Source organism: Mus pahari, chromosome 7 (assembly GCF_900095145.1).
Source record: "Mus pahari chromosome 7, PAHARI_EIJ_v1.1, whole genome shotgun sequence".
NCBI classification, from domain to species: Eukaryota; Metazoa; Chordata; class Mammalia; order Rodentia; family Muridae; genus Mus; species Mus pahari.
Genome location: NC_034596.1, coordinates 30,385,919 through 30,407,965, shown reverse-complemented (window position 1 = coordinate 30,407,965; position 22,047 = coordinate 30,385,919). Strand labels below are relative to the sequence as shown.

The 22,047-nt window shown below is 39.1% G+C and overlaps 1 protein-coding gene across 1 annotated transcript in view; it reads right to left on the bottom strand.

The window, feature by feature from the left end:
• Cog5 (component of oligomeric golgi complex 5) overlaps window positions 1-22,047 on the bottom strand; it is a 287,917-nt gene that overhangs the window by 82,696 nt on the left and 183,174 nt on the right. Inside the window, exons 12-14 of the mRNA XM_021202362.2 lie at window positions 15,183-15,387; window positions 11,808-11,969; window positions 9,361-9,460 (exon numbers count right to left, since the gene is read on the bottom strand). Coding sequence (XP_021058021.1) covers window positions 9,361-9,460; window positions 11,808-11,969; window positions 15,183-15,387 — 467 coding nt within the window. The remainder of the gene's footprint in view (window positions 1-9,360; window positions 9,461-11,807; window positions 11,970-15,182; window positions 15,388-22,047) is intronic.

The window sequence follows — 22,047 nt, the reverse complement described above, 5'->3', positions numbered from 1 at the left end:
GAGGCAGAGGCAGAGGCAGAGGCAGAGGCAGAGGCAGGCAGATCTCTGAATTCAAGGCCAGCCTGGTCTACAGAGTGAGTTCCAGAATAACCAGGGCTACACAGAGAAACCTTGTCTCAAACAAACAAACAAACGAAACAAACAAACATATATTAACAGTAAGAAAACTAATCCTCGCTAGAACAATTTCTGGAAAGTCAAATTACTTTAAAAGTTTTACTGAGCATGCTGCTGCAGAAAACTGAGGCAGGAAGACTAAGAGCTGGAGGCCTGCCTAGCAGCATAAAGAGTTTGGCAGCAGGCTGAAAGAACTAAGCAGGGAGACTTAAAGCAAGCACTTCTTGATGATATTAAAGTGAAATGGGAAGGAATACAGCCCTGAAAAATGACGGGCTAAAACCAACTGCCCTATCCCATCCCAAGCATTTAACACTTGAATTTCCTGTACTGAATGTAAGGAATAAAGAGACTTACAGAGCAACACACTTTGGAATACAGTGGGAAAACTAAAATATTGGTATTGACAGAAATGTGGGGGAAATAGGTAAAAAAAAAAAATTCTTGAACTATTATAAATCCTGTGATAATGAAAAGGAGTTGAAATACACATTTTAAGAACATGACAAGGGTCAGCATATACAGTATCATTAATAAGACACTCAAGGAAAGGGCTTCATGGCTAGGTGTCATACAGAACATTTCTTGTATTTGAGATTGCAAAAGGAAGATTACTTGAGCCCAACAGTTCAGGGACAGCTAGCTGGGCAGTATAGCGAGATGCCAGATCAAATAAAGCTCTTTTTAAAAAAAAAAAAACCTATAATACTAACAAATTAAGCAGATTACCATAGCAACACATTTCTTTCTTCTTTGGTATTACCTTCTAATTGAAGGTAATAGTCAAATGGCACAACATTAAACAAGTACACACTCTTAGGCTTCAAGCAGGATGGGTGAATCAGTAATTGAATAAAAGTCATCAGATACATAAAACAACATGTGTAAACACACACACACACACACACACACACACACAAACTGAAAGGATTCAATTGGGGTGTGATCATGATTTCTCTGCTGCTGTTGCCGTGTCCCCCCTTTGGGTCTATGAAATGGCTTCACCAGCATGTTGCATCTGCATTCTTTACTCTTTTCTTGGGATCCCAATGGTTGTGCTTCCAAGACAGCACTAGGGAGACCAGGATGTTAAAGTAGGGTTGTGTCTTCAAAAGAAAACCTAGAAGGCAGTGAATGGAGGTGACTAACAGCCTAGGTAACTGTGGTATGTGTAGGACCCAGGCTGTACCTGGCTCCCTCAAGCTCCCACAAGCAGGAACAGAGGTGGCTAGTAGCCAAGATGACCTCTAAGTTATCTATATGCTAGAGGCCACACCAAATCCTCCCCTAGGCCCTTACGATGACACATGGAGCCTTCATGGAAGAAGTGACATGTACTTTGAGAAGAGTTTTCATTTCAATTATGCCTCCTTGATCACATCAGACTGTGTTACACCAGGAAACTTTTCCCAAATTGTTCTGTACTTAAATGTGATTACAATAAACTGTCAATACCACCTACTAAGTTGAGCTGAATGGATCTGCTCTGGCTTCAGGTGGATGGCTATGTGGCTGTTCTGGTGTTTGCAGAGTCAGCCCAAACTCTTGAACTTTGCGTGGTGGGTGAGATGCTTTGGTGAGCCAAACTTATCAAGATAGTTTTTTGCCCATGACTATTTCCCATGAAGCAAGCCTGCTGCCAAAATTACAGACATGCAGGCCAGTCTTACCTAAGACGAGGGCCAGTCAGCCACCACATGACGAAGCCCAGGAAAGCCAAGCACCTGGCCTACAGCTCTTCTGATCTTCACAGCCTGGGAAATGAGTGCCACCCAGCTTGTCTATTACAGCACTGTCCTGTGGCAACTCATGATGCATGACTAAGGGAAACTTTGGCAGACTTCTACTGAAGTTTTAATTTTATTTTTTGAGAAGGGTCATACTTTGTTGCCCAAACTGGTCTCAAACTTGTGAGATCAAAGGGTATTCTTGCCTTGGCCTCCTGAGCAGCTTGGAACTGTGGGCACAAGAGTGCCCAGGAAAGATTTTAGATTATTTCCTCCTGAAACTATTTAATAATGAGAATAAGCGTTTTTACCATTATTCTCTGTCAACAGGATACCGCTCTGACTTTTAGACAAGACACCGGTCTATCTACTACCAATCTGTAATAGCTTCCAGAAAAACAAAAACTTACAAATCCAGAAAGCCAGTCAGAAAGCTATGATCTTAAAATAGTTCAGGATAAAAACATGGACAGGGGCCGGGCGTGGTGGCACGCACCTTTAATCCCAGCACTCAGGAGGCAGAGGCAGAGGCAGGCAGATTTCTGAGTTCGAGGCCAGCCTGATCTACAAAGTGAGTTCCAGGACAGCCAGGACTATCCAGAGAAACCCTGTCTTGAAAAAACCAAAAACCAAACCAAAACAAAACAAAAACAAAAAAAAACAAAAACATGGACAGGAAAAATGGAAGGCTGTCTGATAATCAGGAGGATCATTAGCCTAAAGAGACCAGTGTGTTTGTGTTATGGCAGAGTGCTTTTTGAGAACCAAAGACACATCACAACTGCTCATGTACACACTAAACTCTTCTTAGTAATTTCAGATTCCCTTTGCTCTTCTGTCTGAATGTGACAGCAGAGATCACTGTGATGTTATATAACATAAGAGTGCTATCCATACAGATGATGTTACATTCTCCATTAAACAACCCTTTTAAAAATAACAATAAACTCTGGTCACTTTATATCACCACATAATAACACACACATACATTTTCTTTCAAAGTGAATGAATGTCAAATCTCCAACTCACTTATGAAATTATTCATGAAACAAAGTATATATTTACAAAGCTTTAAAAAAAATCCTGGGTCTAGAAATCCTAACCTCATACAAAGCTGCTGACCTGCACTCAAATGGAAACTTTCTACTAAATGTCACTCTGTTATTGCCTCAACTGGTCTGCAACTTAATTATACGTCCATGTACTTTTCGCAGTTCAAAGCATTTGACATTTACAATAGGAGTCTAGATTCCGGGCCTTGAAATTACCAGGGAGTAATTTTAGTGCTGGAAAATCCCAATAATTCATCTTTAAAAACAATACTTGTTAGTTTATTTGCAATCCTTTCACATGTACAAATTCTATAAAAGTTCCCAATTAAAACAATATTTTAAGGTGTTTTTGTGGTTGTTGTTGTTGGGTTTTTTTTGGGGGGGGGGTTCGAAACAGGGTTTCTCTGTATAGCCTTGGCTGTCCTGGAACTTACTTTGTAGACCAGGCTGGCCTCGAACTCAGAAATCCGCCTGCCTCTGCCTCCCGACTGCTGGGATTAAAGACGTGCGCCACCATGCCCGGCTAAGTTATTTTTTAATATACAGAGAATAGAGGAAAACATTCATTCAAACATTGTAAGATCTGTGGCGTTTTTTTCCTAGTTCAGGATGTACAAACAAATTTCTAGTACACCCATATTAAAGAATTTGTTCAATAAAACATACTAATATACAGACCTAGAGGAATATAATATATTGGTATGTGTTTGGCTATGTTTTATTTGCTTGTTTAGTAGTGGTAAGAACCAAGTGAGGGCCTTATATAAACAGATACCCGACTACTGAGCTATACGCTTTTTGTGTTTTTGTTCATTTACTTTTGGATACAAGATCTCTCTATATAGCCTTGGCTGTCCAGAACTCTATGTAGACCAGGCTGGCCTCAAACTCATAGCAATCCACCTGCCTCCGCCTCCCAAGTGCTGTGATGAGAGGAGTGTGCTACTAATTCAGGCTTTGAGCTATATTTTTTTCTCTTCTCTTTCAGATTTATTTATTTTATGTGAGTAGATTGTCACTATCTTCAGACACACTAGAAGAGGGCATCCTCTCCCATTAGAGATGGTTGTGAACAACCTTGTGTTTGCTAGGACTTGAACTCAGGACCTCTGGATGAGCAGCCATTAACCGCTGAGCCATCTCTCCAGCCCCTGAGCTATATTCTTAACCTGTGTGTACACATGTATTTTCAACACAAAATTCTATCAAGTGAACTAATCATAATCACAGTGACTGTCGGTGTGAAAGAGTAAAAAATGTAAATGAAGACAACCAAAAGAGTGCTGGTCTCTTTAAACAAGAGTACTCAGATATTTATATGAAGAACTCTGGAAAGCACATAATAAGCAATATGAGTACCTAGGGAGATGGCTGGGCTCACGAAGCACTTGCTGAGCCAGCGTGAAGGGCTGAGTTCAGACGCCAAACATCTGTGTACAGTCAGACCCAGCCCCACATGCTTACACTGCCACCACTGGGGAAGTAGAGACAGGCTGCTCCTGGGGGTTTGCTGGCCAGCTAAGCTTGCTAAATCAGGGAACTGCAGGTTCAGGATAGAAGCTAGCTCAAAAACAGTAAGATCGGGAGTAAAGAAAGACAGACAGACACACATACACACACACACACACACACACACACACACACACACACACAACAGACAGACAGACAGACACCTGATATCAACCTCTGGCCTTAACCGACATGGATACAAACTGTGTACTCACACCTGCACACACACAAGAGCAAAGATATATGTATAAGCATATACTTACATAAACACAATAAACATAAAATAAACGAAGGGTCTAAGTCATACCACTTAGAACTCTTGTGTGAAAACCTGATATAACAGGATCAGGGGAGATGGCTCAGTGTTGTGTAAGTATGAAGACCAGAATTCAGATACTCAGAACCCATATCAAATCCAGGGGTATGTAGTGGCTTACCTGTAATCTCAAAACTCAGGAGGCTGAGATAAGGAATCTCTGGGACAAGGTATTGAACTAGACTAGCAAAAATGGCAAGCTCTAGATACACGAGAGACACTTTTGCCTAGAGATATAAGGGAAGAGTGATCAAAGAAGACACCCAATGTCAATCTTCAGCCTCCATCTGCATACACGCAAGCACCCATGCACACATATGGGCATCTGGACCCACATATGTGAACATATACACAAACGTATTTACCACACTTGAAAAACCACTTACTATAAAACTAAAATAGTAATGCTATCATCTAACTCTATTTTGAAGCAGAGAGATCAAACAACTCTAACACAGATAAGTAAATCAATGAGTGTTTCATACAGATCCCCATCACACTGTACAGTGAGTAAGTGAACCACATACAGGATGATGGTACAATCTGAAGTTTTTATAAACATGTATGTCAGAAATAAATGCTGTTAAAGCTCACAGTCAAGACACTGTTTGCTGATACTCTACTTTTATGATACAATGTGGTAACATACTAACTAACGTCCCTCAGGCTGGATTTCTAGACTAGTGTTAGACATGAATATTCCCATTTCAAATCCAGATTGTTGTGAAATACATGCAGATGGCCTAGCACAGGCCAAATCTTTACCACAACTAGATAATAAGAGTGGTTATTTTGTGACACTATCTTATCTTTTAAAGTGGATTCTTGGGGCTGGAGAGGTGGCTCAGCGGTTAAGAGCACTGATTGATTGCTCTTCCGAAGGTCCTGAGTTCAAATCCCAGCAACCCACCAATTCTGGGGTGTCTGAAGACAGCTACAGTGTATGATAAATAAATAAATAAATAAATAAATCTTTAAAAAAAAAAAAAGTGGATTCTTGGGGCTGACAAGATGGCTTCATCAGGTAAAGGAGTTTGCTGTATAAGCCTGACAATCTACATTCCAGCCCTAGGATACAGGTATAGGTAGAAGGAAAGAACTTAATATACAAAGTTGTCCTCTGACCGCCACATACACACATCATGGCACATGTGTGTTTGTACACATGCATGTGTACACACATCACAACCAACGACAATAAGTTATTACAAGATAGATTTTCTGAGAGGAAGATATGGTGATACATACCTGTAAAAGCCACATGTGTGATGGTTTGAATAAGAATAGAGCCCATAGGCTCAGATATTTGAATGCTTAATCATCAGGGAGTGAAACTATTTGAAAGGATTAAAAGGATTAGAAGTGTGTCACTGGGGTAAGCTTTAAAGTTTGAAAAGTCCATGCCAAGCCCAGAGTCTCAGTTTCTGCCTACGATCAAGGCATAGTTCTTAGCTACTGCTGTAGCACCATGTCTGCACACTGCCATGCTTCCTGCCATGAGGATAAGGTGCTGAACTTCTGAAACTTTAAACAAGCCCCCAGTTAAATGCTTTCTTTTATAAATACTTGCTTTGGTCACGGTGTCTCTTAACAGCAAGTGTGACTAAGACAGACAGGAATTCATTAAGGGATACAGATCAGACCGAGTTATCTAGCAAGTCAAGACATGTGACCATGTTTTTTTTTTGTTTTTTTGTTTTGTTTTGTTTTTTGAGACAGGGTTTCTCTGTGTAGCCCTGACTGTCCTGGAACTCACTCTGTAGACCAGGCTGGCCTTGAACTCAGAAATCCACCTGCCTCTGCCTCCCAAGTGCTGGGATTAAAGGNNTGNGCCACCACTGCCCGGAACGTGACCATGTTTTAAAAATCAAAGAAAAAAACTAAAAAGTGAATTATGTGGTAAGAAAGAATTTAAAGATTCATCTTTATAGAGAGATAGGCTTACATTATACATACCATTGATAATAAATAACAGTGAAATCTTAGGGGTGAACAAACATATTAATAATTTAGGATTACCAAAATGTAAATGTATTTTGTGTTTGTATCAGTGTATGATGTGCATGTACTTCAGTATGTGGGGCTTGCATGTGTGGGTGTATTGTGCAAGGATGTGAGTACATGTATGTGCACGTATGCACACATGGATGCCAAGGCAGCAAGTTTCTTCTTCCATCACTCTCCACACACACACGCGCGCACACACACACACACACACACACACACACACACACACACACACACACAGGCTGGCATCTCTCACCTGAATACTTGAATCTGGAGCTCACCCACTCCACTAGTCTAGCTAGTCAACCTGCTCTAGGGATACCCTATCTCTCTCCTATAGGCTACCATGTGGGGGCTGGACATGGAACGCCAGCCCTCAGTTTGCAGGGTGAGCACTTTACCGACTAGGTCATGCCCTCCCTCCTATAATGTGTGTCACAAGGATTTGTTACACATTGCTACACCACAGAACACTTAAAATTAGCTTGCAAGTCGTTTTTATTAGCTTTTTTCCTGATATAAATTAAAGCAGGAATTCTATACATTAACGTGTTTTGGTAGACAAGAACCTTCCAGTACTTAGAGAAGAACAGGCAGATCTGGAGAGCAGCTTGCTGTACACTTCAGGGTGTGTTCAAAACCATCCTGCCTGAATGCATGCTCAGGAAATTCCAATTTCTACTTTGATTTTATTTCACCATTTCAACCATGAATCAACTCTTGTCACTTTTCAACCTTGTGAATTAGACTTTTATATTTTAAACTAGAAAAAGAATCCTTTTTAAAGGAGTGGCTTTCATCTCAAATCTCCTATTAACATTTCCATTTATACCCACAGTTGTTTATTCTACTTTAAAACATTTCCAACCTCTCTTCAACTAAAAACTTTGTATTTTTCTCTGACTGCTTTCAGTGAAACTGTTCTGAAAAGCCACGAGGGAACTGAAGAAGAGAACGCATGGGAGGGATGATGCTCGCCGCCACACCCGAGGACACGCCCAAGTAGAGGGAAAGAACTGACCTGGGATTTTTATGTGCACATGTGGCCTGCATGCATGCATATGTGCAGTTGTGGGCATGCAAACATACACAAATGAAGCAAGAATGATCATTTTAAAATAAAAAAGGAAATGTGTCAAAATATAAAACAGAATGGCACAAACAGTGTTATTTACTGCCAAGAAACAGTGAGTAATTAGAAAATAAATGTTAAGCCAGGAGTGGTGGCGCACGCCTTTAATCCCAGCACTTGGGAGGTAGAGGCAGGTGGATTTCTGAGTTCAAGGACAGCCTGGTCTACAAAGTGAGTTCCAGGACAGCCAGGGCTACACAGAGAAACCCTGTCTCGGAAAGAAAAAAAGAAGAGAAGAGAAGAGAAGAGAAGAGAAGAGAAGAGAAGAGAAGAGAAGAGAAGAGAAGAGAAGAGAAGAGAAGAGAAGAGAAGAGAAGAGAAGAGAAGAGAAGAGAAGAGAAGAGAAAAGGAAAAAGAAAAAGAAAAAGAAAAAGAAAAAGAAAAAGAAAATAAATGTTACTTCAATTTTTAGTAATATGTTTTTAAATAAATGAGTTTTGTTTTGTTTTGTTTTGTTTTTCAAGATAGGGTTTCTCTATGTAAGCCTGGCTGTCCTGGAACTTGCTCTGTAAACCAGGCTGGCCAAAACAGCTCTAACTGTCTGCCTCTGACTCCTGGATTAAGGGTGTGCAATACCATCACTTGGCTAGTCTTTGTAATTTTATTTAATGATTAGGCTTCCCTTATCCTCTAACATGAAGGTTAAAAAGTAAAATTATTTGAGGTAAAGAAATAATTTTTCCATTAAATAAGGAAATGACAACTTTCTATCAGTCTTCAATATTTGTTAGGGAGGACCTAGAGATTTTAGGCCACAGATTGTCACCAATAGCATGAATTCAATCACCTTAGTTAACACAGTTTCCATATTCAAAACCTTTTGTCATTATTATATTAATTAAAGTTATATATTCTATGTCTATTGCCTTTTTGTTATTCCCTTAACCGGCCCTCATCAGAAAGTGAACTCTTTTTAGGCAGAGCTGGCTCTTTCTTCTCACATTCATCCTTTGCCAGGGCCACCTCATAGAGACTTCTTTCCTGGCACCTAAGACAGCTACACTAAATTCTACTGGATGCAATATCAAATTTTATTTATGATAATATACCATGTTTGTGTGTATGTTTTTAAAGCTATAAACATTTATAAATAAGGTCTAAAAGAAAAAGTATTCATCTGATTGCCTACAAATAGCTCCCATGTCCCTCTATGGCTCTTTTTAAATAAACAAAGCTTGAAAAAAAAAAAAAAAGAAGCCTCTAAATTATTTGTCAAGATTACAAGAACAAATGAATGGAAAATTGCACCGTATTAACAAATATAATTTGGAAACTGAAAGTAGGAAGCTTCATAATATAATTACCACTGTGGGCCAGTCTATGTAAATTATTTCGCATGTTACTCTAAAAATTATTATAAAATCAACTAGAACAATCCAGATGTATCAATAAAGAGATTATTTCATTTGCTATAATGTTAATTATGGCTACTCAAGAAATGCATAACTAACAATTTTTAGCCAAATCATTAAAATGTATAAATAAAGGGACACCACTTACAAGCTGTTCTGATTTCACTGCATATAATTGGATGGTCTTTGCCACATTTTTTGACACAGCTAATGTGAGGTTTGCATCAACAGCAGCTACATTGAGTTCACTGGAGAAAACAAAAGCAGATTTCAATTATAAGCAAACATAATTAATCAACAAAGTAATCAGCATCACATAACCTGAAACCCAATAAAGAACAAACTGAATCTTTATACAGATTTTGCTGATTGCTTCCAAGAACTGGCTACAATGTTTCATTTTTTCTCCCTAAATTAAGCATTAGGAAAAAGGGCTTTGTTAACGACCAGTTTCACATTAATAAAAGTGAGCCATGTGTGGGTCCAGTCTATCATTAAGAGACTAAATTGTGTACACTCATGCTAATACTGATAAGTGCAATTAGAGGCATTGCATGCCACAGACATCTGCAAGGAAGTGACAGCTCTTGAATGAAAATGATGACCTTGGAGGAATATAGGCTGAACATATTAATTACATATGACACATAGGACACCTGGGTTCTGTATAAACTAAGCCAGCTCATTCTGCTGTGTAAAGAATAAATACACTAAGAGCATGGGGCTATAACTTTAATGTTTAAAAATCTTAGATTCTTAAGTATTTCTCTGTCATATCCACTGTCAACTTTAACAGTGAACTGATAGGACTTTTGATTTGACTGTAGAAGGAAAGAGGACATTTTTCCAGAAACCATGGAAAGAATACCACCAAGAGTTAAAAACCATATGGAGTAAAAAAGAAATGCATTATCTCTGAAGTGCTTAAAATTTTCATACTTACCAGATTAACTTTTTAAAGAAGCTAAAGGAAGCAACCCAGGGACTTGTAGCACATACCTTTAATCCTAGTACCTTGGAGGCAGAGGCAAACAAAAATACCCCCAGAAACCCACAACCAAAACCAGGCACTGAAAGAGTCAACAACAGTAGTATGCATGACAAAATGCCCTTTCATGTTGTTGAGGCCTGTCCCACCATGAATAGCTGTAGCCATTATGTTCTTTGCTGCCAGCTATTTCATATTGTTGCTGCAATAGGCATGCCAGTCACTGACACAGAAAAATAACTTGACTCAGAGCAGGGGTATGCTGACCACATACCCTGTTATGTTTGGTATGTTACAAGATTTGTTAATCTCAAGAAATTTCACAACTATCAGCTTTACTTAGGACCCATCAAATTAAAGGTCAATGTGAACTGTTAAGTCTAAAGTAGCTTGTGTCAGAGTCTGAGTAGCACTTCCTGCACCTGCATATGAGCTCAATGTGGATTTTGCAGTTTTAGCCTTTATAAGCTGGCTACCACTCCCAGGTCCAAGTCTGGAGCTACAGTCCTCCCTCATCAATTAGCCTTGGGGTGTGTTCACTAAACCAGCCCTGTTTAACTGAGATTAGTATCTGAATGGTTTATGTGGGTTCCTGAACCCCAACACATGTAGTATTGAGACTGCTCACTTTTACATTCTGCTAAACACAGGCAAAAGCCCCCTTAAATCCCCAGATGATATTCGACTACAGAACTGTTACCTTTGATAGTCACCATCCTTAGCATTTACAGAACCAGGTAACAGATCACGGGGAATTAGCACGTCTCCCACCACAAGCACACTAAACAGGGAATGGTCGTTAAAGTGAGACGACACAAACAGTCAAGACTTCATCAAGTCCAAGGATATGGTGGAAGGTCTAGGACAGCACAAACACTGCATAGGTACATTCACAGCTGCAGATATGCACATAAATATTACATCTGTAAACTGCCACCTTCAAATTTGTAGACTGAAAAGAACTTAAGCAATCCTACCTCATGGTTCTAGATTGCCCAGCCACTGCTTTTGCTCCTCAAAATGTAAATCATAATGTTATAACAACTTACCAGCTACGACAGAGACTGAGGTCTGACCTGTAAACTTATTAAAATACCTCTGAAGACAACAGCATAACTGCACTTGTCTGTTTCTGTCAGAAGGGTCTCTGTCAAACGCCTTCCCTTTTGAGATAAAAGCTGTCACATTCACTTGAAAGCCTAAATTGCTAAACATAGCAGGCTAATCAGAAGTATTAGGCCTGTTCCTGTCATGAAGTGATTTCTGGGTTAAAACCTCTAGGTACGTCTCAGTTTTTACAGTTTGCATGATTATTATATATTTGTTTCCCCATGTAATACTAAGAAAGAAGTTAGATGAGTAAAAGGCGCAGGGATAGATTCATCTTGCTAAGATACAAAACAATTATAACAGATGACTTCTATACTATATACACTATGTGCATCTAAATGGCTTTATTAATTAGAATCTCAAGCGTTATGTGAGCACTTACTCCAAAACTTAATTGAACCCCTAATCACTAGACTAGTTTGAGGTAAACCTAAAACGGACTGCCACTAGAGAACCTGGCAGGAAGCCTAGGATGCCGCTCTATCAGACACACGTACCTTGCTATAGTTTTAGTGATCCCATCAAGCTCATCAGAGGAAGGAGGATTACGTCCACCGGGAGGAAAAACCAAGTTGATGGGATCGAAGAGTCGTGATAGGGATTTTGAGAGATAAGCAGCCTCATAAGGTTGCAGTGAATCTTTCAAAGCTTTTTCTGGACTGTGAGAACAAAAAAAAAAATTTTTTTTAAGGTAACTAATAGCTATAAACTGTAGTTGTAACAAGAATTTCTTTTAAAAAGTTATAAGCACATTTACAAACATGCTTCATAACTGAACACCTACTAAAGATCACATGAGCATTTTAAATGTAAAACTTAGCTATCTAGTCAAGTATGTACTGTATTGGTGGCCCCCTGAAACTAAAAGAATATTGCAAGAGCCTTTTATTTCTAGCCTGTTTATAGACGATCAAAGCATATCCAAGAAGCAGTCAGCAGATTCCTCCCACACTAGCTCAAGCCTTGTAACTCATAGCTACCACCCTCCATACAGCCTACAGACTGATGGAGAGGGTACAGAGGTAGACCTTCCTTGGATCTCCATTCTTGGGACACTGCAAGAATGAAGATAAAATAAAGAAGTATTTGACAGTCCCGTAACAGCATACATGTTCTCAAGTGGAGCTGTTTTACTAAACTCTTCTTTGCCATTCCCTGATGCCAACCATCTCTGCAGGCTTCTATTTAGCAGGCAATGACTAGATCTTATACTGTTAGTTACTAGCAAAGGACTTTCAGCACTACTAAGAAAAGGATTAACTGCCTGACTCTTCACATCTTTTCACATCTCCTGCTTACAACCTTCAGCAACCTTTCCACTGTCTTCTTTTTCCTTAGAGAATAAACCTCCTTGGGGTTTGGTCTTGCTGTCTATTGTAATGCTAATAAGTAAGGGCCCCCAAGACCAGGAGTCTGCAAGGAGACCCAGGTGACCCTGCCCCTAAATTATTTTATTTCTGATTGGTTTAAAAAAAAAAAAAAGTTGTGTGCGTCTTTTATCCGGGAACTAAATGGTCTTAGGAAGGGGCAGAAACACCGAATCGGGTTTAAATAATTTCTAAGACAACTTCCCTCCATCTTACATGTCACCCTTGACAACATCTGGCCTGCTCTCTGTGTATAGGCAACAGTCTCTCTTCTCTACCTTCCTGTCAACCTACAAGCCTACAGGTCAGACTGCTCTTGGCTCCTGAAGCACAATTCTAGTCATCATGTGATGCTTTCTCCCTCAGTAAGTATTCCTCCCCACACAGATTTCCTGGGACTAGGCACCGGGCACTTTGACAAGTGATAAGGAGAGTTTTACAGTCTAGTGAAAAGGGAGTCAGGCGAAGTTCAAGTACAGAGGTGACTTTCTGTATGTGCCACCCTTTCCTAGCTCCTCTCTTCCCTCAAATATCACTAAGTTTTTGCAGTCTACCAAGTATTTCCTGAACATGGAAATTCTGCAATGCACGGCAATAGCTCACAACTGCTAGGCCATCTGTTTAACCCCTATATTGTACATTTAGATCTATGATCCATGTCTAGTTCATTTTTGTATATACTGTCACAAAAAAAGTCCAGTTTCATCTTTTTGCATTTGACTATTGTTTGAGTACCATTTGTGAATGACTACTCCTTCTATATTAAACATTCATTATGTTCCTTTTTTTTTTTTTTTTTTTTTTGGTTTTTCGAGACAGGGTTTCTCTGTATAGCCCTGGCTGTCCTGGAACTCACTCTGTAGACTAGGCTGGCCTTGAACTCAGAAATTCGCCTGCCTCTGCCTCCCAAGTGCTGGGCCACCACGCCCGGCCATGTTCCTTTTTTAAAAAAATTATTTTATTAGGTATCTTCTTCATTTACATTTCAAATGTTATCCCAAAAGTCCCCTATACCGCCCCATTATGTTCCTTTTTAAAATCAAATTAACATAGACAATGCAGGTCTTTCTACATTTCAAATTCTAATTTATCCTCCTGGCAGTACCAAACCATTATTATTAGAATAGGAGATGTCCCCCACAGACATTGGGAGCTTAGTTGCTAGTAATGGGTTTGGGGAAGCTCCTTAAACTTAACAAATGGATGAAATCCTTGATGGTCTCATCACAGGAATGGTATTACTGGGGAAAGGGTAGAAAGTTGGCAGTGGTGCCAAGGGGAAGAAGGTAGGTCACTGGGAGCAAGTCCCCAGGAGCAATATGCTGTCCTCTGCTCCTGGGCCGCTGTGAGGTGGACTGTTTCCCTCCTCCGTGCTTTCCCGCATGATGTTTTTACCTTGCCAGAAACAAAACACAACATAACAAACAACAAACAACAAACAAACAAACTGGAAAAAAACCTGGAAAGCCATAAGCCAAAACCAAGTCTGTCCTGCTTTCCCTTGCTTCTCTCAGGTGCCACAGTGACAAAAGCATTGACTACACAGATGCCTTGATTAGAAAAAAAGCAAAAAGCACAAAATCAGAATTCTATCTTCTTCCCACTGGTTCTGTGCTATTTCTAGTCCATTCCTAGTGCGTGCACGTGGACTGAAAAAATAAAGCTAAGCCAGAAATACATCATATTTCTGAATATCATATTTTATGGCAACACCTTAAAAGTTACTGCATTATTATATTTCTGCAGCTTTGCTTCCTCTTGCTAATCTGCCTTTTATGATAAAACAGCTACCGAGGAGACAGTCTGCTCTCAACCTACCATTCCAGTCTAACCCAGCTATGTACTTCACCAGTTAGTTCTAGCAGACAGAAGAAGAAAAGGCAGCTGACACTACCCCAAACCTACCCCGTGCTGCTTCTTACTAAGTAAGGGAGAAGAATCTACCACTACTTTGACAGCATTGTGACAATAAACAATATTTTAGAATTTGAGGAAAGCTAATCTGGTACTCATGCAGAAATGTGAAATCAGATTTTGTGGCAAGCTGGCAAGGTAGAATTCATAAAAAACGATATATTGGTTTCCGATGTAACTCTTAAAGCTGGTTACAAAATACGTGCTTTGTAGCGACCTAATGCATCATCTGAGACAGAATCAACTACTTAGTCTTTTCTAAACCATCTACTAAGAAAGAATTCAGAGTAAGATTTATCTCCCTGGAAATTCAAACACACACTAGATCCACTGAAAGACAAAGATCGCGTTTGCTTATCACCCGGATTCTAGTTACCCAGCACAGCCTTAGACTGCAACCCCATTCTGGTAGCAGGTATAATGCTAAGCCACAGGTCAATTTAATCTTTACAGAGAAATTTTGCAAAAAAACACTAATCATTTCAAAGACTTAGAAGCTTAGTATATCCTAACTTCTAATTTATAAGGAAAATAGAAAACAGAATCCCTAAAATGCCAATAACCCATTCATTCCAATTAAATAAAACATACTCATAATCTGGCCTTTTCAGTATGAACATGTCTTGTGTATCGTCTTCCATGTGTGGGAGGTCGACATAGAGGTCAGGAGTTCCACTTGTACTGAAAGTTCCTGGGGTATTCTGACTGCACTGCTGAAGCCGCTTCCATAAGTCATTATAAAGACGTAATAGTTTAGGGTATTCACCTTCAAATGCTTGTTTCAAAAACATAGAAGCTGCCAAGGAAAATATGTATTAGATAAATCATAAGTCAATGGGAAGTAGTAAATCAGAATTTGCTTTTCACATGAATATGTAATAAATAGACCAATACTAGAGTAAAGGACAAACTAAAGATATGTTCCAAAGATACCTTTGAAATTCATTGGATTTGGTCAAAACCCATATAATCTGAGATGTTATTTACATTAAAAATAGATAAAATTTACTATTTTAGTTGAATATGTCCTATTCTTGACAATTGATAAAAATAGGAACATAGAAAAGTGAATTTATTACAACCATTTGTTTCTTAAACAGTGTCTAATTTTGTTCTATTGTTTTAATAGCAAAACCAAAGACAGTAAAGAGAAACAAATGTAAAGAATAACATTTCTTAGGTACAAACATTAAAAATAAAACTTTTCCAAATGTAATCCAGCAACATTTAAAAAGAATGTGACATATCTGAGAATTATTCCAGGAATTAATCATTAGTTTAACATTTTAGAATCAGTCAGTGTGATTCATCATACTAACAAACTTCTAAGAAAAAAAAAAAAATCACATTATCTTCCAATAGAGGAAAAATATTTGGGGAAAAAAAAAACCCTAACATTTACTCCTAATATCAATTCTAAGGGGAAGCAGGATTTGAAATGGATGCCCACAGCGGAATTGAAGAGTCCACAGAGCCTGCAGTGGAATCAGCACAGTTCAGTAGTTGGAAAACAGACTAACAGGCTAGAGAGGAACAGCTGCCACTGTTTAAGAGGCAATGTGGCCAACTATGGGAGTTAACAGGAGTTTAAGCTTCACATACAGGTCAATGAACAAACAATGTGGCATACGCCTTTAATCCTAGCACTCGGGAGGCAGAGGCAGGCGGATTTCTGGGTTCGAGGCCAGCCTGGTCTACAAGTGAGTTCCAGAACAGCCAGGGTTATACAGAGAAACCCTGTCTCGAAGAAACCAAAAACCAAAAACCAAAAAAAAAAAAAAAGTAGTCTATACACTGACAACAACCACTCAGAAGTTTAATTTCTAGAACAATACACTAGCAAAAGCATTAATATGTGAACATTCTAGCCATATATCTAACAAAATATGAATGCAGTGTGGAAATGATAGTGACCTAAGGAGACCTAAATACCTAGACACATAATATTCAATTTAGTAGGCTAGTTGTTATAGGTGAATTATGCCCAGGATAACCAGTACATTAAATGCAATCTCATGCAAAAATCAATGCAGACCTTTTATAGAAATTAAGAAAGTGAAAAAAAATTCCCAGGAAAAGATCTAGAATACCAAAATTAACTTTTGAGAAAATAGGAAACAACTCTGTATCATCTCAAGAGATTAAAAACTATGATAATCAAACCGCAAAACAAGCTAGTAAGGGGCCAATGACAAAAAGGTAACAATTTAATATTTATATGCACATCGCTCGCAATATAATGCCCCTGTGCCTTATATAGAAACGAATTCACAAAGGATTTAGCTTTCTAGACGAGCATGTGAGGAAACTTGCCTTCCCATGCCTAAGACATGATATGAAACCCATGTCACTATCACTGAAAGGAATCATGGAGAATCTGTATCAAAAGTGCCTTCATCAAAAGTGTCTTTTCCTCAGTAGGCACCATCGAGAAAACAGAACAAGCCCAAGATGGAAAAACATATCCACACATATTTGACAAAAGCCAGAATATATAAAGTCAAATTTTATTTTTTATAGAAGACTAGTATCAAAGAAGCTCTACGGATGGCAAGTAAGAACTAGAAAACACTAAACATCTTCAGCCAATTGTCAACTGTAAATTAAAACTACATGGTCACAACTGAATTAATTGTTCAAATGTCTTAAACTAAAAAGAAACAAGATGAAAGTCTATATAAATATTCGAAGATACAGAAATGGAACTATGAAACATATTGTTGCAAAGAAAGAAAGGTGTGTGTGTGTGTGTATGTGTGTGTGTGTGTGTGTGTTAGAGAGACAGAAACAGTGACAGTGATCCACCATTGTATTCCTAGCTAGAATTTCTATTCCAAATGAAATAACAATATAGGTCGATATTAGGACTTGTACATGAATATTAAAACCACTTTTATTTCAGGAGGCCAAAATTGGGGGGGGGGGGACCAGCAAATAACATCAACAGATAAACACATGAACAAGATGAGAAGAAAAACACATACAACACACACAAACAAAATAATACAATAATAATAATGGGTAATCTCTAGCAATAAAAGCACAGGAAAATACGGATAACCCTCAATAAAAGCATGTGCCAGAAAGAGGGCAGACAAGTAAAAACATAAGCTCTACAATGTACCCTTAATTTGTCTATATTCCTAAGACATAAAAACATACAGATATGAAAAGCAGATCAGTGTTTGCTGGCTGAGGGGTATGATGAGGTGGGAGGAATCATAATGCATAGCAACCTGGGGAAGATGGAGAATTTCCACTGAGGTTTCACTGTTGTTTAGGTTTTGAAGATGAGAGTCTCCTTCTATAGCTCAGGTTGGCCTGGAACTCACTGACTGTGCAGTGTAGGCTGGCATCAAACGTGTAACAATCCTACATCTGATAGAGGGCTAATATCCAGTATGTATAAAGAACTCAAGAAATTAGACTCCAGAGAACCAAATAACCCTATTAAAAAATGGGGTACATAGCTTAACAAAGAATTTTCAACTGAAGAATATTGAATGGCCCAGAAGCACCTAAAGAAATGTTCAATATCTTTAGTCATCAGAGAAATGCAAATCAAAGCAAGCCTGAGATTCTACCTCAAACTAGTCAGAATGGCTAAGATCAAAAACTCAAGTGACAGCAGATGCTGGCAAGGATGTGGAGAAAGAGGAACACTCCTCCATTGCTGGTGGGATTGCAAGTTGGTACAACCACTCTGGAAATCAGTTTGGCAGTTCTTCAGAAAATTGGACATAGTACTACTGAAGGACCCAGCTATACCACTCCTGGGCATATACCCAGAAGATGCTCCAATGTGTAATAATGCTCCACTATGTTCATAGCAGTCTTATTTATAATAGCCAGGAGCTGGTAAGAACCCAGATGTCCTTCAACAGAAATGGATACAGAAAATGTGGTACATTTACACAATGGAGTACTATTCAGCTATTAAAAACAATGAATTCATGAAACTCTTAGGAAAATGGATAGAACTAGAAATTATCATCCTGACTGAGGTGATCCAATCACAAAATAACACACATGGCATGCACTCACTGGTAAGTGAGCCCAAAAGCCACTGATATTAGCCCAAAAGCTCCAAATAACCAGGATACAATACGCAGACCACATGAAGCTCAATAAGAAGGAAGATCAAAGTGTAGGAGCCTTGGTCCTTCTTATACGGAGAACAAAATACTCATAGGAGCAAATATGGAGATAAAGTGTAGAGCAGAGGCTAAAGGAAAGGCCACCCAGAGACTGTCCCACCTGGGGATTAATCCCATATACAGACACCAAACCCAGACACTATTCTGGATGCTAAGAAGTGCATGCTGAAAGGAGACTGATATGGCTGTCTCCTGAGAGGCTCTGCCAGAGCCTTACAAATACAGAGGCAAATGTTCACAGCCAACCACTGGACTGAGTGTGGGGTCTCCAATAAAGGAGTTAGAGAAAGAACTGAAGGAGTTGGCAACCCCATAGGAAGAACAGCAATATCAACCAACCAGGTCCCCCAGAACTCCCAGGGACTAAGCCATCAACAAAGGAGTACAAATGGCTCCAGCTGCATATGCAGCAGAGGATAGCCTTGCCATGCATCAATGGGAGGAGAGGTCCTTGGTCCTATGAAGGCTCAACTGATGCCCCAGTGCAGCGAAATTGAGGGCGGGGAGGTGGACGTGGGTGGGTAGGTGGAGGATCACCCTCATAGAATCAGAGGGAGGGAGGATGGGATAGGGTGTTTACAGGAGGGAGGGAATCCAGAAAAGGGGATGACATTTTAAATGTAAATAAAGAAAATACTCAACAAAACATTATAATGAAAAAAAAACATAATTAAATAAAAATATTCTGTCAAATCTAAGCACTGACTTGATTTCCTTTTTTCTAGGTCACATAAACCCTTCTCAAGTCCTCACACCTATTAGCCGTCAGTTTGAAAAGGCTGCCAATTTCCTCCTCCATGTATATATGATGCTCAGGATGGTGCTTTCATTGTCACTGTTACTGTTATAACTCTGAGATCGGGGCTCACTTGCTGTTGCTGGAACACCCTAAGTTACTGAAGCTAGTCTCGTAACTCCTAATCTTCCTCCCGAATGCCAGAATCTCAGGTGTATGCCATCATGTCAGGTAAATGGTGCTTTACTGGCTCAGTAGAACTATGCAGAGAGGCCAAGCACAGTGGCATACACTACAACCCCAGCACTCTAGAAATGTATGCAAGGAGATGACTAGGTCAAGATCAGCCAGCGTGCATACCGAGTTTCAGGTCAGCCTGGGCTCTACAGTGGAATCCTGTCTCAAAGGCAAACCAACAAACAAAAAGCCAAGGTTTGAGGATGTGTTAGCATTTGACCCCTAGCACCACACATACACACGCCAATAAAACAAAACGAAACAACAACCAAAACCTAAGGCAAATTGTTTGGATTGAAAGGAAAAAAAACCTCTAAAATTCATTTTACATAAAAATAAGGTTAGTCTTACACTGTGAAGTGTGTGTGACCTCAACTTTTAAGAAGTAAATTGTTTATATAAAGTCCTGCATGTACACAGAACATCAAAGCACAAGTGAAGAGAACCTGTCTAAAGGAATAAAGGAGGACTAAGGAGAGACAGGCGGGAAAGGAAGAAGGAAAGAGGGTAAGGGGAATGTGCTCAAAATGCATTCTGTGCTTAGATAAATGTTCACATGCTACACAGGGACCAGGTACAATGAACATATACCAAAAAACAAACCAAAAAAGCCAACCCAATTACTCCCCCCTAAACTGAGAAAAATGAACCATTTAGTTTCATTGCCATATGTTTGTTTGCACTGTTGTTTAAGACAAGGTGTAGGGTGGTTCAGGGTGGCCAAAATTTCTGATCGTCTCACCTATGCCTTCCAAATGTTCTAATATTAAAAAAGACCAAAAAGAAAGCAGTCATAATTATTACCTACTTTATTTGTTCTAAGTCTCATAACATTTGTTGTCACACACACACACACACACACACACACACACACACACACACACACACACACGTGCGCGCCTTTTCCTTTCTTTTCTTTGTGACAGCGTCTTACTTTGTGGTACTGACTGGCCTGGAACTCACTATGTAGACCAAGTTGCCGTCACAGAAACCTACTTGCTTCTGCTTCCTGGGTACTGTGATTAAGGACATATACCACTAAACCTGGATATAATGGAAACTAGGAGTCAAACCTTGGAATAGCAGCCAATACTGAGCCACCTCTACACCAAGCCCTAAGCATTTTTAAATACTATGTTTTCATGAAAAGACACAGCATCTTCCATCATCCCTTCCCTCTTATTTCTGTCTGCCAGGTCCTATTTACTGAATCCCTGCTGTGGGTCATGTGATTCACTAGCCATTGGAGATGCCACCTTCATGAAGAGCACTCCTTGTTTTATGGGGCAAATATTCAGGTGGTGGTGGTAATTAGACACAGCAGATAAATTATTAATATGGACTATGGAGAGTAATGAAACATTTTTTATGATGAGAAATTCTGGAAAGTCTCAAATGAGAAAAAAAATTATGTTCACTTTGCTTGTGTCTGTTGAAACTTAAAAATATAGATCATACCAACAGATTGCTGAGTCAATATTACTATCTGGAAACTACAAGAGAAAAGAATAGACAAAAGGCTTAGAAACCATATTTTTCAACTAATCATGACCCATAGATAATGAAAAGGACTTGCTATATTAAATAATTTTATCTTCATAGTTACAGGTTTAGCATTTTACTTTTAAATAAACTAAATTTAAATTTATTGTTTGTTCAAACCCAAGAACTATACTTTCTAGTAGACTATTTTTGTCAAGCATGAACACGCATAATCAGTAAGCGCATGTTCCTAACTAAGAAAATTCCCCTTAGATACATTCTGCCAAAATATTACTTAAGACAATCTGTTACATTGTCTGTAATCTTCAACTCTGCAGATGGCTACATTCCTTAACAAGGCTTGCCTAGAATATGAAGAAGCTCTACAACACACTACAGGGACTGTGCATGATAAAAAATGGAAGACGCTTGACAAACGGCTTACTTTGGAATTCTCCCCAAGGAAGTTATTAAAGTAATAATGATATCAGAAGATACAAACTACTCTAAATGTGAAATATTAATGAGAGTCTCTGCCTAAAATAATTATATGTCCTCTCAGTAGCTTCTTTGACTCACAAACAGATGGCCCCAAGAGGTAAGAACTGAAAAACATACCCTGAATTTCACAATTAAGAAGTAGGTCACTGGTAACCTTAATGAGAACAATTTCAATAGAATCATGGAAGATAGTCAGACCTGTTAGTTACACCTAGCTGAGAAATGGGCATAACGGAAATGAAGACAAAAGTAGAAATCACTCTCATGAGACATAAAGAGGACAAAAGGAGAATAAACAGTAACTAAAGAGGAAGGCTTGTGTTGGCTGTGAATAGACTGAAAA